At 44.6% G+C, this 17,228-nt stretch overlaps 1 protein-coding gene across 1 annotated transcript in view; it reads left to right on the top strand.

Annotated features, from left to right (window-relative positions):
• The first annotated feature begins 2,037 nt into the window (after positions 1–2,037).
• The window catches only part of UBE2R2 (ubiquitin conjugating enzyme E2 R2), a 53,056-nt gene continuing 37,865 nt past the window's right edge, over positions 2,038–17,228 (top strand). The window contains exon 1 of the mRNA XM_054810111.1: positions 2,038–2,289. Within this exon, the coding sequence (XP_054666086.1) occupies positions 2,113–2,289 (177 nt within the window). The 5' untranslated portion in view covers positions 2,038–2,112. The remainder of the gene's footprint in view (positions 2,290–17,228) is intronic.

Below are 17,228 nucleotides of genomic sequence, written 5' to 3' on the forward strand. Positions count from 1 at the left end.
AACACATGCTTTTTTGCAGCATAGCTGGGCAAGCCGGGGACGGACAAGGGATGTTGCTCCAGATTACCCCCATGGCAGTGAACGAGACCTCATCCCAGCTCACAGGAAAACCCATGACAGTCTCCACAGGGACAGTTTCCAGGGTGAGGTAGGATTTTGCAAGGGCCTGTGCCCCTGACACGTCAAGCTGAAGTAGTTAGAATCATAGAATCATTTAGTTTGGAAAAGACCTTTAAGATCGCTGATTCCAACTGAGTACAGCCTGGAGGCAGTTGAAAGCCCTGGACCGGGTACCAGTGCGGGCTCTGGAGCACCTTTGGAGGAAGCAATGGGGAGAGCCCAAGAGGCAGGAGGAGGACAAACAGAGCAGTCGCAGGGATGAGCAGGATGCCGTGCTCAATGCTGGGCTGGCAGCAAATTTGTCCTGGAAACAGCTGGTGCTTGGGGAAAACCGTCTGCCTCTTGCTCTCCTCCCGGGGTGAGGGTCTGGAGAAGGAGCCATGGCTGCCAAGTGCCAGGTAGAGACCTCAAGGTTCATCTGCAGCACAGGCTGCTAAGTTGTTGGATGGAGTAACATCCGGCAGCAGTGAGTCCCACAGTTTAATGAAATCAGTATTCCCCGTTATCAGTTCCTACTTTCTGGACAGTCCCTATTGACTCTCCCCTTATTCTTGCTGTCTTTGATTGCTTTGTTCATTTAACTAACCTCTAAAGTAAACACTCCTCAATCCCTCACTATACAGCAGCGTCTCAGGGTCTTTTACCATTTCATCTCTGGACTCCATGTAATCCAATGCCACAGATTTGCATTAAGGCATTATATGATTGTCACTTTTATTCATCCCCAATTTTTATTTGACCGCAAGTCCACAGACAGCAGAGTTTTCCTTCAAATAACTCTGACATTTTGCGGGAGACATTACAATTACTTCAGAGCTCATCACAGCCTATTAGTTATTTAAATTATTCCTATTAGAACCACATTAATTCTTTAATTCAAGGAATACGCATCAGTTTTTCTCTGTCAGGGCTGTCACATCGTTATTATTTCTTCTCTCCTGGCTGAGATAAGAGGTCCACCTTGTACGTACACCCGTGCTGGGTATTGCTCAAGCAGCTGGGTGGTCCTGCGTGCGGGCTGACAGGCAGGTGTGTGTGTTCATGTTTCCAGAAGTGAAACACAGCTTTGCACCATCCAGGGTTGTGCTACGCTGTTTATCTGCCTCCTGGATAATTGCTCTGTTATTTCTATTTATTTTTATAACACATAATATTTATGTTCTTTGTTAAAAACTTGCTAAGGAACAGGCGCTTGCTCATGTTCACAGGTCAATGTGTACCTTGCCACCTCTGCAATTATTTTTCTCCCTTAACCACGTCGGGGAACGGGAGGAAGGCTTGCAACTGCTGTCGCACCTCGCACATCCACGGATCCACGTGAAAACAACACCCGTGAGAGAGGGGGTAACTGCTTGTTCCTCTCCTACTGTTGCTTGGGGGCCACTGCAGGATTTTTAGGGGACACTGGGTCACGCAAGGTCACTCCTCAAAAATCATCCTATGCACAAAACTGGCTCTTTTTGGCCGTGTCTGTCAGCCCATCAGCGTGGGCCGGCCGTGCCCACCCGTGACCCTGCGCAGCACCGCCCACTCCCACTCGCAGCCCAGCACATGTTTTCTCCCCCGTCCTGCGGGGCCCCCACGCCAGACGCCGTGGGGCCGGGGCTGGCCCGGCTGGAGGGGAGATGCGGGCCGGGCCCGCGGGGGCCGATAGAGCCCGGGGGTCGCTCACCCACACACCCCACGTACGGTGCGGCGGGGAGCGCTGCCCCTTTAAACGCGCCGGTAGGGGCGGGGCGCGAGGCGGGGCGTGGCTTACCGTGCGGCGGGGCGTGGCGCGGCGCTGCGCGCTGAGATCAGCGGCGAGCGGGCGCCGTCACAAAAGGAAGTGGCGGCGGCGGCGGCGGCGGCCGTCAGCGCGGGGAGGGGCGGGGGCCCGCGGGGCAGCGCGGCGGCAGCAGCAGGAGCGGCGGCGGCGGAGGGAGCGCGGGGGGGGTGGTGGTGGTGGTGGTGGTGGTGGCGGCGGCGGCGGGGGCCGCGCCGCGCCGCGCCATGGCCCAGCAGCAGATGAGCAGCTCGCAGAAGGCGCTGATGCTGGAGCTGAAGTCGCTGCAGGAGGAGCCGGTGGAGGGCTTCCGCATCACCCTGGTCGACGAGTCCGACCTCTACAACTGGGAGGTGGCGATCTTCGGGCCCCCCAACACCCTCTACGAGGGCGGGTACTTCAAGGTACGGCCTTCTCCCCCCCCTCCCCCCCCCCGCCTCCCGCACCGCCGACGGACCGGGCCTCTCGCTGCCGCGGTGGTCCTGGGGAGCCGCCGCCGGGGCCTGCACCCCCGACTCCGCCTGCCGGGCCTCTTTGTCGGGCTCGGAGGGGCCCTGAGGCGGGGGGAGGGAGGGGGGTGCGGTGGGCCCGCGGCCGCTGTCAGCCCCTCCGCATTCCCCCCGCCGCGGGAAGGGGTCGGGGCCTGCGAAGGAGGGAGGGCGGGGGGCCCGGCGCCCGTCGGTGGTGCCCCGCCAGCTGCCCTTCCCCTCCCGCTGCCTGCGGCGTGGGGACGGTGTGCGGGGCAGGCTGGGGCCTGTGGGACCTCCCCTCTCCCTCGGGATGTGCGCTGGGGAGGGGAGTCCGCGCCACAGCCGTCTCTGTCCTGTTATTTCCCTATTTTAACCCCAACGAAAGGCAGGTACCTCGTGGCAGGGTGCGAATTGTCCCCTTCCACCCCAAGTTGTCCACTTGGCTGTGGTCTGTGTATATTTATTTCAAAGTAAGGGGCTTCCCAACCATCCTTCGATAGCTTCACTCGTTGCGCAGGAGCATCCTGTGTAAGATGACTAATTCAGGGTAAAGGCTATATTTTCCTCAAACTTTATCGTCCTTCAGGACTGTTTTTCTTTTATTTTTTTCCCGGTTGTACTTTTCTTCCCCTCCAAACTTTTAGAGGGCAGCCTTCAAAGGGCTACGGCAACACTTAATTAGTGAAGGTAGATACATGCTTTCAATTCCTCTCTCAACCTTCCTGTTATTCCAACCCACCCCCCCCCCCAAAAAAAAAAAAAAGAAAAAACCACCAAAACAACTTTTGTGACTGTTATTTCCCCTCTTTAAATATAGCAAGAAAGAAACCTGGTACTGCTGTCCCAGAAAGGAACTGAAGGGAGCAGACTTAAATTCTCTAAACAACTGGAGGAGGAGGAATTGCGTGTTTTTCTTAAAAGAAGCAATTAAAATATCTTGGTGCCTACAGAAGATATGTTGCATTGGGCATACCCCTTTGCACTTGATGTCTACTTGGTCTCTGGCAAAATGTTCTCCCGTTTGGCTTGTTTCTCCAGGAGTTAACTGTTTCAGTAGTGGCTCCTGCGTCTCCTATTTTGTGCCCTTTGGCTTCTGTCAAACAGAAAAATTTTGGATGATCTCTTTGCTTGGCTACCATTCGTCTTTGGTACCTCTTGGCCTCTCTAGGTCAAGGTTTAAGAGCTTTGTTCCACAAAACAAAATAACCTGTAGCTTGGGGAATAATAGATTTGAGTCACGTTCAGTTTGGCCTCATTGTTTTGAAGGAAGGGAAGGCTTTGGCACACGGCTTGCCTTTTGTAATGAGTTGGCTGGCTTACTCATGTAGGTGTGATAGGTGTATTCTTAGACTCACCTCCATTATTACTTATTCAGGAAGTCACTCTAGTCTTGGGTTGGTAACTGGGTCATTTTTACATCCAAATGTTTGGTGACCTCTTCCTGCACCTACATTACTCATCTTTTTTTTTATTTCAAAGAAATCACAATGGGTCAAAATAGTTTAGTTTGGTTGGGGAGCTCTCTAGACTGTATGTTTGTAATTGTTCCTGGAAAGAAGCTGAAGCAGCCTGTGAAATAATCCAGGGATGTGTGTTAACAAGTGTAGATTTAGGCAAGGTTGCCAGTTGCCTTACCTCAGTATTATTAATGTGCTGTCTTTTCTGGTATTTGATGTCCTTGAACTGTTGTGCCTTTCTTCTAAATTCTTCTGACTGATTCTCTAATACTTATTTTGAGAGTGGGAGACAGCAGTCTCATGATGCCTTCACCGCTCCACAGCAGAGAGCTTCCCTTCAAGCAGCATGGCTGGAGTCTGTCTTATGTTGTTTCTGTCTCATCTTTCCTCCATGAGGAGCTGTGGATGGTGGTTTATTGTTTTGGTAGTGTTTGATCTTTGGTTATGCATCTTAACTTCTAAGCCACTGAAAAAGTGGTCCTAGACCCTCATTCTGTCCCTAGGGAGATGGAGTCCTGTTGTCCTGAGAAGTGATATTCTTAGCTTGCTTTGTATTGGGCTTCAGGCAAACCTTTAGATGTGTTAGACTAGGCTTACTGAATCATTTAAAGGTAAGATTAATACCCTAAACTTTATTTGATGGAGTGACTTCTATGATAGACTCACAGTATATGCAAGGTGAGCGCTAGTTCAGATCAGCATGCAATTTATTTTTCAGATTTCTTGGCTTGATGAAATATCTAGCTTCATCTTCTCTTGTATTTTTGGTTTCCTAAGATGAGGTAATAAGGATTAGAAGTGCACAATTACACTATAACTTTTTAAGCTTTGTGGTGATAAGAGTTTGGGAATTTTCTTCCACCTGAGGTGTGGTTTGAGGATGGGAACTGGAAGGAAAGTACAAAGGCTTCTAGTTAAGGTAAAGTATAAATATTTTGAGAAAAACCTGTGTTTAATGTGACCTTAATAAAGAAAGTGTTAGTGGTCATTGGTTGGGAATACAAAGGCTTGATTTGTGCTCTTGGAGCTGGTAACATCAGCTTTTGGCACTTTGTTTATTCTTGGAGAAATACGACCTTTCTCTCTGGGCTTTTGAACTAGCTGAATAAACTGAAATGAGGAAAGTGCACTCTGTGCACCTCCTTGACAGGAGCTGCTGCTGTTAAAAGCTGGTTCAACATTTCAGCAGGTTCTGGTTTCAGTTGCTAATCCTGTAACCCTAGCATTTGGTAAATTGAAGCAGAAAACAAATTCCCCTGAATGTTTGTTTAAATGGTAGGTTATCAATACCTTAGTGCTGGCTGTAATAAAGTCAGGGACTTATTAGAAATTCAAGCATGGCATCTAAGCGTATTTTGTCAACTAGTATAGCATGCTCAGATCTGCTGCAGTACTTCATAGTTTAAGATCTCCCAGCTAGATGGAAAAGGCTGCAGCCTTCAGAAGCAATCATTTTCTAAAGAGCAGCTTTTACCAGCGAGGGATAGGAGCAGTCCTGAACTGCAGCCTCCCCTTGTGCAATCACCTAAAGGTGCTCTTCTGCAGAAGAGGTGGTCACAAGTCCATGTGTTTCTGCATGGCTGTCCTCATCCCTGTCAGTCTTTGCCTTATCTACTGACTTTACATAGCTATTCAGTATGACTGGGAATAATGTTTTGGGCAACCCTTTGCTTAAGTTCCAGGTTACCACCCTTAAGGAAGGAGTTGAGCTATTCCATGCACTGGTTACCTCTCATTTGTTGCTGGTGAGGCAAAAGTAGCACAGTGATGTGAAGTCCTCCAAAGAGGTCCAGTGATAAGAGCAAATGTCTGTCCCCCAGCTGCAGTCAGCAAGAAATTGCCAGCTTGAGTACAGTTTCTGGCAGAATAAGTTGTGTTGGGCTGCAGGTATTTGATTGCAATAGGTGAACTTGATTTTTAGTTTCTGGCTGATTGAGAGTTTAACGGTGAGAGGTGGGTAGACCTTGTGTGTCTAAGATTTGTGTGTCTTGCTAACAGCTGATTCAGTTATTGAGGGTTTTTGTGTGATGGAAGACTTTTTTCAGAATGAAATGCTTCATGTCCAGGTCGTAGAAAGTGCCAGTTTCTTCTTTCTTAGGTCAGCTGGGAAGGACGTGGTGTGATAAGACAGGTCTTTAGGTCAGATGCCACTGGGCTATGTGGTAGTTCTGCATTGCTCTGGAAATGATGGGAATGTGTTTTTCTGTTTTTTGCAGTCAGTGCCTGAGCAAGAGAGAACCAGACTCTGCTGTAGTCTATGGAACTATGTGTCAGCAGTTCATCGATGCCACCTTTATGCCATAGGCATCTTCTCTTCAGCTGAGATGGTTCTTTGCTTTTTTACCTTTAGTTCTGACAGTTGATAGTTAAATGGGGACCACCACAACAAAGGTTATTAAGCTGTAATCTGGTGATGATAGGTGCTGGCTGGGATACATTTCAGTGGCTCAGGGTAGTGCATGGTGAAGCTTTCACCATCTCAGTTGATGGTTGATTGGTCTCTCTGCCTTGAAATCCAGTGTCTTGCTTTGATGTTTAGACCTTCAGAGCCTGGAGGCTCATAAACCTCCGCACAATGCTTTGATTAAGCAATGTTTTCAGGACACTTGCAGAACTATTAGAAGGTGCTTCCTGACGACTTGCAGCTCTGCATATTTGGTGCAATTGCACCTTAGTGTCACAGTTTTTAATTGTTTTAAAAAAAAAGAAAATTCTTCTCATTTTTGTAGTTGAGTGGTATTCTTGTGCTGGGAGCCAACCTTTCAGGGAAGGTGCAAGTGAGAAATTATACAAATAGAAACTTCATTATTAAACACATAGCGCTGCCCAGAAGCATGGTTTGACCATGTATGCTGTGTCAAGAAGCATGTTTAATGTAGAGCAAGAGTCAATATTAAAAGCTCCTTCAGAGGTCATTTTGACTGTGTAGGTGAAAATGAACACACCTAACATTAAAGGAAACAAAAATTAACTGCATTGTTAGAGTTGCTATTTGATAGTTAAGGCAATTTATTTCATAAGGTATTTTTGCTGCTTGAAGAACAAGTCTTGACACAGAAGTTGGAGGGGTAAAAACCCCCAAGCGTTCTGTTTAGTTTTCTCAAGTAATTTGGGGGCTAAATACTTGTCAAGGCATTATTTTCCTTGCTTTTTGTAACTCATGAACCATGTGGTGTTTAGAGTTCTGTATTGTTTGATCTCAGCTTCTTCTAAGTGATTTGTTTGGATTTCAAAACAATTTGCAATATGAGGGAATTTTTTTTTCAGAGCAGGAAAGTGATATGGAACTTAGAGATAATGCATGGCAAGCATGAGCACCATGTTTGAAAGTTTGGTATTGTAGGCTACTTCCCAGAAAGCTTAAACTTGGGCAAATAATTCTAAGTGCTTAAGCTTTTATGTAACTGGTAGAACATTTAACTCCACAAAAATATTCATAGAATCATAGAATGGTTTGGGTTGGAAGAGACCTCAAAGATCATCTAGTTCCAACCCCCCTACTGTGGGCAGGGACACCCTCCACTAGACCAGGTTGCCCAAAGCCTCATCCAACCTGGCCTTAAACACTTCTAGGATTTTTCTTCGTACCAAGGAAAAAACGTGTGGTACTCTCAGCACAAAAGTTGCCTTCTGCAGGCCTCTGCATTGCAAGGTGCTACAGAGCTTGTCTCTGTGTACTTAATCTATTTTTGTTGCCTTTAGGTATCATTGATGCTAATAAGCAGAGGTTTGATGCTGCAGGTGAATAGAGCCTGGAGTTGCTTGCTCTGGGTCCGAAGAGCTCCTGTTCGGAGCAGGCTGTCTCCAAAGTGAGAGTTGCTAAGCTGTCTGCAGGCAGGGAGGCAAGAAACTTCTGGTGTTGGTTCACTGATCGTAAGCACGGTGATCTTTCATTCTCTGGTCTGGGGAATACTCTGCTGTTGCATATAATATTTTGGATGGTTAAATCTGTGGGCCCCACAGAACCACCCAGCCAATTCACCCAGCATGTAGCCTGTTAGGGACAGCAGTCTGTCCTCAGGGGGTGATGGGCAAGGTAATGGTGGTAGCCAGCGCTCAGTCCCTTCCCTAGGGCTCCTCTCATCCAGGTAGGGTTATCGTATATGCCAAGAAGCACTGATAGTGATTTCCAGTTCTGATACTGCCTAAAGGTACAAGATCATGTGCAATTAGGTTCTGTATGGCAAGAGGAGAGCTGTAGCGCAGCCTACCTCTGCCATTAGAATAAAAATGGAAAGCTTTCTATTTGAAAAGATTGAGCACTGTTAGTTTGCATATTTTTCCATTCTTTGGCTCTGCTTCCATGAGTTTGTACAGAATGATCCTTGGATAAGGTAAAATACATTATGAATGTCTTTCTTGGATAACAATGCGAAGAACTGTGCCTCTTGAAGTTTCTTACCCGTCTGTTCAAGAGATAGTAACTAAAAGCATATAGATAGCTTTAGATCTGGTTCATATTATAGAAATTAGTGGAAGATTTTGACTCTATAGTGTTAGAAGGGTGTTCTTTTTAACTTTATTGTGTAAATCCTTAAGATCTCCAGTACTGCAGTGATGTTAAGCCAGAGTCTGAGTGTGGGACTGCATCTGTAGCTTCTCAAACGCTCAAACATGTTTTTACCTTGCTATTTCTGAAGTCACGCTTACACTGCCTACTATTTTACATAGTGATATACCCAATGCTGGGTACTTTCTTTTTAATAGCACTTTAGCTCTACTGCATGATGCTCATTTTGCATCTAGAGGGTAGGAAATGGCAGAAAAAAAAATGCTTGCAGAACTTTAATCTTTGACATGCATTTTGGCTGTGTAGTTTATGGCCATCATGTGTTCACAGTAATGAATAGTATGGACTAAACAGTGGAGATTTTCTGTTGAACTTACGTGTAACTGAGTTAGTGTGAAATGTAGCAGAGTTACAGAGGGACTGCAGTGTGGATGAACTAGAGGTTATGTGACTCATAATGTAGCAGGTCCTTTAATAATTTGGGCTACACATGATCAGATGTGTGCATATATGTATGCATGTGCACAAAATTAGCTTGCTATTTCCAGGGTGCTACTTCATTTTTAAAACCTTAGTGTTTTATCCAGCATTATGAGTTAGAGGAATTGCAGTTAATCTTACTAAGCTTTTGTGTTAATGACTTACCGAGAATGTCTCATCTCACCAGGCCAGTTTAATAGTGATGACTTTGGCATTGTGTACCCTCCACTGAAGCATCAGTAGCCAAGATGAGCCAAGTTGATTGATTGCCTGTCTCCACATTTTCTGAAATATTTAAAATACATAAATACTTGCCTAAAGTGGCCTACAAATAGGAGAAAAATTGTAAAGCTACTGAATTGGGGTACACATTGGATATTTTTGAATCTTAATTAACTTGAAGAAATGTGACTTTAAGAGTTCCTGGATGATTGTGGTTTTAATTGAGGCTATCACATGGAAAACAAGGGGAATGTAAAGGGGCTGTCTTAAGTGGGTAATGCTTTCAGATATCATAATATCTGTGATTAATAGAGAAGGCTGCCTCCAGGCAGGCTGTGTCTTACTTGTTAAGGTTTTAGTACTAAAAGCATGACATGTGTTCCCATTGGTCTGTTTTGTTGTCTTAAAATTATACAAGTAATTTAGAAATTCAGGTAAACGGCTTTTGCTTGGGAGGTAAAACTTAAGTTAATAGCAGTAGGGACATGTTTGCAATAGCTATGGGACTCTTCCCCAAGTTAAGATATGTATCCTAGTTAAAATATTTAAAACATTTGCTACAATGAACATTAAAACCTAACGTTTGGAGGGGTTAAGATCCAAAACCCTTTGCCAGAGTATTGGAACAGTGTAAAGACCAGTGTTTAGCCATTTGTGCCACTTGGGTTAATTCTTGTGTGATAGACACTTGTCCATAGTGCAAAAATTCTTGTTTTAAAATTAATCCTTAGACATCTCTGCAGCTAGGAGACTCCTGCTGTGAGACCTAGGCAAAGGCTGAAATAATATTTTCTTTTGCAGCACTGTCTGTGGCCTTCTCAAAACAAAAGCCATGCAGTGGAGCAGCTTTGACTTACAGTACGTTGTGTGAAGACACATTTGTTCTTGCATAAAGCCTGCTTGTATAAGACTCTAATTCATGTATGTAAAGTACACTGGTGTGCAAGTGTTTGCTTATCTTTGCTAGAATAACTATCTCTAAAAGCACTCACCTTTATTAAAAGAATGGGCTTCTTACAATGTAATGAAGAAAACTGAATTTCATCTTGGTGCTCCCGATTACTTCTCTTGCAGAATAGTAACTGTACCCACACTTAGTAGCTGAATGCCTTTCAGTGGTGCATTAAGCAGTATAACTCGAGAGGCTAATGTCTCTTCTGTACCTTTTAAGTGTCTTGTAGCTATTATCTAAATCCCTCTAATTTGTTGTTCATGTGGTAACAAAATGCCCATACCCGAATGTTTCAGATGAAAGTGCGTGGCACTTTTCAGTTAAGGAGGAAAGAAAAAGCCTTTTCTGTTTGTAATGATACTGCCACTACAGTGAGATCTCTGCCTAACTTTTTTTTTTGTGGCCATATTACTCAATGCTGAGCAAAAAAGGCATCGAGGTTCAACTCTTGTTGAAAACTTAATGTTCGAATTCAGTGGGTGATGGTAATGTTTCTTCTCTTGTATAATTCTGTAAGTGTCAAGTGGCTGTTTCTTGAGACAACCACAGTCATGTTTCAACAATTGTCTATAGAGGATCTGTTGTCACTTTTTTGAAAGGACTTCTAAATGAAACTAAGCATTGTATATTGCTGTGTGATCTCCATTGGAGCATATAAAAATGGAAGTTTTGAGACCAACATGTGCAATGATTTCCATTTCTCAGTGTCTGCCAGAAACCTGAAGGCTTATGTGCTTAAAAATTTGACTAATATGCTTTCTGTGAAATGTAACTGATTTTTTTTTTTTCCTTACTCGTAGCAGTCTTTAATTTGTGTGGAAGAAGCTTGGCTGACTTTGGCCTGAAATACAGTAATAGCAGCACTTCTGGGGGAAGATGGATAGGTAGGGTAGAGTTCACTGAGGCTGTGAACATTTGGGCTTTTACATTTTGGAATCGACTGGATTCGTTTTGAAAATTTGCTAATATTGACGTTTTTGACCGTTGGAGGCTCATGAGCAGGCTCATCATGAACTAAAGACCAGCCTCGGCAGGGTCATTGTCTTGTCACTCTGGAGTTCTGTTTCAAATGGCAATAAAAGCAGAGTTCATGGTCTTGAACCCATATCATCCATGGCTATTTTCCAGTTGGAAAGAGATCGTAGTTTTGGCCCCTGCTGAAGAGGGATAGGGAAGAATCTTGCTGGTAAGAGGACTTAGAAGGGATACTGATTTCACTGATTCAAAGTAGCTCGCTTAGTGTTTAACTTGGACAAATTATTGTTAATTTTGATCCAATTTGCAGGCTTATCGCATACCTACTAAATATTTAGTTGTTCACTTTGGTTCATGTCTCTAATGTAAGTGATATGCTCATGCTTGGGCTTATCAACCAGGGACTGTATTTTACCTGCGAGGGACAATTAAGTAACATACTAGCAGTCAAGAAAAGCTGTGAAAAGCCGTGCTGCTTAATGGTAATGTCCATGGAGACCACAGCTAGGCTGGTTGCTGAAGGTATGGGCTGCCTACCCAAGCCAGGGAGCTGCCTGCTGGGAGTTGTAGGCATGTTGTTAAGTGGTGGATCAGGTCAGGTTGGGGTGATGGTTGTAAGTAACCATCCTGAAGCATGGCATTGCCTCTTCCCAAGTCTCATGGGAGTGCAGTGAAATATCACTTGGGGATTTCGTCAGCAGTCTTCAGCACATGCACCATACTTGAGATCTTGCCAGCTGTCAAGGTAGATAATGCCACTGCTGGGTCAGCTCTCTGCAGTGGCAGAGACATGGAGGATGTCTCTGGTATGCTTGGCCACAAAAGACCTATCATTGTGATGCTACTAGGCCTCTTCATCTGTCTTTGGGTCTCTGGGAAACCAAGCCCATCTCAGGTGTCTCTCTTCCGTCATCTCCCTTCCTATACTGAACTGACTGTACTTTGGGGCACAACTGAGGGCTGACATAAGGTCACTGCGTGTGACCTGATTAGAGCTCCTGGTGTCTCAGCCTTGTTCTGTTTCATCACCTTCTCTGCAGCTATCAGCTTTGAGCTTGTGGATGACTTTCACCTATTTCCAAGAGAACAGTGAAGTATTTTTGACCTGCCTGCTCCTAACCAACACTTCTAAGATGGCTAGTTCCTGCTATTAAAACAAAAGTAAGCTTGCTGGTGATGTTAGGGAGAGTCTGTTACATTTCAGCAAATCTAGCAAAGCTCTGGATGGAGGTTAGTGGATAGAAAAAAAACTCTTCAAGTGTTGGAAGGCTGCATCAGTTCTATATCTATAACTCTTGTATGCACCAATTTATTTGATCTCCTAGCTGTTTTGTTCAGTATGCATTAGTTCATAGCTGGAGGTGTAAGTTCTGGAGTTTTTCTTTCCTTGTTAAGTATAGGGCAGTGACTTCTGTACGCCAGAAAGAATAAGTACAGTATATTTCCTGGAATAAACTCTGTATGAAGAGCGGTTTTTTGCGTTGTTGTAATCTAAACTCTGTTCTAAATCTTTTTATAAAAAACCCAAATATTATGAAGGTGGTGTGTTATGGCAGAAGAACATGATGATGACACTGGGAAGGAGAGTTCCTGTGCTCGGATGGGACTTGAATCTTGCTAGACTACTATGTGATTCATAACTTGATGCAACTGTACTAATGCTGAAAAACTGAGGGTGACAAAACTTAGGCTGAGCCTAAAGCCTACCATTAATGCTTGGTTGGTGTGTTGAATTTTGATCTTAATTTGCACATTAATAACTAGTTTGATGTCAACTTGAAATAAGAGGGTTATGGGAAATCAGCTTCTTCCTTCCGAGAAAGGTTTGTGTCTGTTCCTAGATGCTCAAATACTATCTTCTGCTAGGTAGCAGCCAACAAGCTTTCTTTGGTACATGTTTATTGAGCTTTGTTTGCTAAAGCTATTAAATATTGCTGTGTTACATTTTACTCTGAACATGAATTGCTACAATCTGATGTTAGACTGGGTGAAAGGGATGCACAATCCAGAATTCATCATCTGTTAGGCCCTTTGTGTGGGTGAAGCATGGCACTTGTCGAGAATAGTCTGTGGATGCTACACAAACAGGGTGAGAACCAATGCAATACATTGTTCTAGTTCTGTTGGTGACTGTAAGAGGTGCTCATCTGAAGGACATGGGGCTAGGATTGGAAGAGTCATGTAGAAGTGTGGGAGCTCTGAATAGTTTTGAATGTAAGGTCAGGCCAAAATGTTCTTTGACAACAGTAAGAGGCAGTATAATTTAGTGAATAGTATAGGGACTAAAAGTCTTCTATCTGTAATGGGTTTGTATTCATGATCTTGGATAAATTAACATTTTTATGTAAAATGAGTATATCTTATAATAGCATAGTTGACTAAATCTGTAGGTAGAAAATGTTTTGCTTTTTTAAATAGCACATGGGAAAGCTTTCTTCCAAAACAAAATGTTTACAAGTACAGTATTTAAATTTGTAATAGCTGAAGAAATTAAGTGAATAGTTTTCAGGCTGCTTAAGCACAAAAGCAAAAATATTTTTGGAGTAAGAGCTTCTGCTTATTCCTGGGTTTTTTTTAAAAATAAAAACCTGAGCAGTTTCCTGAAGTGCCCCAGCACAAATCCTGATGTACTGACAAGTCACACTCCTCTGCATAGACTTTGTCCATGAGGCAGCTGCAGCAATTCTCTAAGAGTAAAAAATAAAGCTGGGGTTGTGTAACTTAAGCTGGGGGAGGAGGGGGACATTCCTGGTGTTGAAGAGAAAGCCATCAAGTCAAGGCCTGGGTATGTAGGCTTGCTGGGGGAGATGTAAGCTATGCAGGCTTCACAAATAATTCTCAGAGTGTATTGGGGAGAACCTGGGTAAACTTCTTGTTGGAGGAGACAAAGCTATGCCTTGGCTGCCTTGTTTGAAATGTCAGAGGGATCTGCACTGACTTCAGAGCTACCCAGCTTTTTCACCTCCCACCTCTGGAATTTCTTTCTTGTACTGTCTTAATTGCTCCAGGTCCTTGTGCCCTTCTACTACAGTCACCCCAGGTCTTCTCTCCTGTACTTTGAAGATTAGGTTCAAAATAAAGCCTCTCAGCATAGTGAAACCGGCATGCAGGGTTTGATGTCAAGTGAGGAAGTGTGAAATGGCTTGCAGCTCCATAACACAGCGGGGAAAACAGCCTGGCGTGGTGCTTCATGCAGCCAGCACATTCACAAGGCAAGATTTGGTTCTACTAAGTTAAGACAAAGTTTAAAGTATATTACTGACATGCCTCTGAGTTCTGTTGTGCTTGTCACCCGAAGTGCAATTACCCAGGCTATGCCACAACACTGAGCTTAAAACATGTGGGCAGAAAGCCAAATTCTACACTTAGCAAGCACTTTAAATAGATAACTACAGCACAACTGACCTGCAGGTACCTTTCCTTTTATAAGGAAAGCTGGTGTTTCTAACAGCCAGAGGCTTGCTTGCTTTACTTATAAATGCATTGATAAATGTGGTTATGTAATCCTTAAAAGTAATATTTGGTCACACCTTAAAGTGATTGCCATGTAGAGTTTGAGTTTCAGTCAGAATATAAAGTCTTTTCCTGCTCTACTTCTATTAACTTTGTGTTAATAGGCACAGTGAAGGGAATACTCAGGACTTTCTCCAATGACACTGTCAACCATGGCAAACCACCAAGGTTCACAGTACTAAACTGTTGAGATAATTTTATAGTGTTTAAGTATGTCTGCATTGCAGCAATGACACATTCGACCTGTCTCAAGCACAGTAACGGTCTGGTAGCGACAGCTTGATATCTAATACCAGTTGTGAATTGACCCAGCTTATGAGTTGGTTTTGCAGCTCATGCTTAATCCCGTGTTGCCATGGTTAGACCGCTACCAGTATCCACGCTAACGGATGCAAAGCTAGTACAGGTGCAGCTGTAAATCTGTAAGTCATAGCAGTGAGGGCAATAAAGACATAAACTTGAGAAGCTGCTCTCATATGGCTTCAAATGCTGACGTACAAAGACACCTGTAGCTTTCTTGGTGATATAACGTAACCAAACCTGGATTAACTGTTTCTGCTGGTTTATCTCTTATTTCATAAGATGTAAATTCTGATCAAAACTCTTGTGGTTGAAGTTGTGATGCCTTCTTTTTTGAGTCTGACATAGATGGATTGGGGGAAGACAAGTGCTGTGCAGGGTCTTATTTTCCTACTCTTACTGTTCTGAAACTCCTAGAAACTGTATTATATCTTCTCAGGACTTTGCTGCTTGCAGAGCTCAGTTGAATTGGCCCCCAGGTTTCATGGCTGCTGTGGCAGGAGAGTCTGACAGCTTAAGCCTCACTTAGTGAAAACATGCCTATAGCTATGAGGATTATCCACTTACTAATTTCTTTGTGGAAGTTCTGTGTTTTAAGACACCTAGCTCTGTGTGTATTTCAGGGCCTAGCTGAGTTTAGTAAGTATTGCAAGAAATACTGAGTCACTCTGCTTCTCTTGGTAACAGAAAACAAAATAGAAGGAGACTTCATTGACTTATTGAAAGTGACAGCATAGGCATGCATAAACCTGATTTGGATGTATACCTCGGTGATCGCGTCTTCCCCTTCATTGCCTCAGTGCCTTGGAATTTAAACTACCAGACTTCCTCTAGCTTTACAGGTAATGTCACTTCTGAGGGTATAATTAAAACAAAGCTGTTCCTATGAAAGGAACTTGAGATTCTTAGGACAGAAAATCTTAAAGGTTCCTAAAAGTTGTTTTTTTTTAAAAAGCCAGATTTCAAAATGACTGTTCTGGCAGCTGATTTCCTAGAAGTCCTAGTGAATGTAAGGGAAGCCCAAGATAGATGAGCTGAAGTGCTGGTGTTGATGAAGCCGTTGTCTTGGCAACTGCAGTCACTTAAATATCTTTAGGAAAATAGCTAGCAAATGTTAAGATTGACAAATGGTGATGGGTTGACAGAAGAAGCAGGAGCAATGAGCATCTTGAGGTTTATACAGGGAATTGATTTGACTACAATAGGAAGTTGCCGTTTCAAGTGGTGGGATTCTTGAGTGATGCAACCCTGATGGTTCTTCTCTTGTAACAACAGTGCTTCTGGCTGCCCTCTTGCTGCATGAAGCAAAATCCTTGGGGAGAAATGCTGACCTCTCAGGGTATATTAATTCCCAAAATAGTGGCAGAATAATGTAGTGTGAATTCAGGTACTGGAGTGTTTCATTTTGCAACCCCAGTGTTCGATGGGAGTCATACAAATATTGCAGCAAAACCCAGTGCAAAACAAACCCTGCATGCAAGCAGATATACATATGAGACTTGTATTCCATGTCAGAGCTAAATTGTTGTGGTGGGTTGACCCTGGCTGGAGGCCAGGTGCCCGCCAGAGCTGCTCTCTCACTCCCCTCATTCACTAAACAGGGGAGAAAAGGCATAACGAAATGCTTGTAGGTCGAGATAAGGACAGGGAGAGATCACTCACTAATTGTTGTCACGAGCAAAACAGACCGAACTTAGAGAGGGAATTCATCTAATTTATTACTAGGCAAAACAGAGTAGAGGAATGAGAAAATAAAATCAACTCTAAAAACACTTCCCCCACCCCTCCCATCTTCCTGGGCTCAACTTCACTCCCGGCTTCAACCTTCCCCCCACTCAGCGGCACAAGGGGGACGGGGAATGGGGGTTACGGTCAGTTCATCTCACGGTGTTTCTGCCGCTTCTTCATCCTCAGGGGGAGGACTCCTCTCATCGTTCCCCTGCTCCAGCATGGAGTCCCTCTCACGGGGTGCAGACCTTCAGGAGCAAACTGCTCCAGCGTGGGGTCCCCCACGAGGTCACAAGTCCTGCCAGCAAACCTGCCCTGGCGTGGGTTCCCCTCTTCACGGGTCCACCGGTCCGGCCTGGAACTTGCTCCAGCGTGGGCTTCCCACGGGCCGCAGCCTCCTTCAGGTGCCTCCACCTGCTCCGGCGTGGGGTCCTCCACGGGCTGCAGGTGGAATCTCTACACCCCCTCATCCTTCCTCCATGGGCTGCAGGGGGACAGCCTGCTTCACCATGGTCTTCACCATGGGCTACAGGGGGATCTTTGCTCTGGTGTCTGGAGCTCCTCCTCCCCCTCCATCTGCACTGACCTTGGTGTCTGCAGAGTTTCTTAAATCTTCTCACTCCTCTCTGTGGCTGCAAAAGCTCTCTCTCTCTAAGTGTTTTTCTTCTTAAATATGTTATCACAGAGGTGCTGATTGGCTTGGCCTTGGCCAGTGGTGGGTCTGTCTTAGAGCCGG

Source organism: Grus americana, chromosome Z (assembly GCF_028858705.1).
Source record: "Grus americana isolate bGruAme1 chromosome Z, bGruAme1.mat, whole genome shotgun sequence".
Taxonomy (NCBI): domain Eukaryota; kingdom Metazoa; phylum Chordata; class Aves; order Gruiformes; family Gruidae; genus Grus; species Grus americana.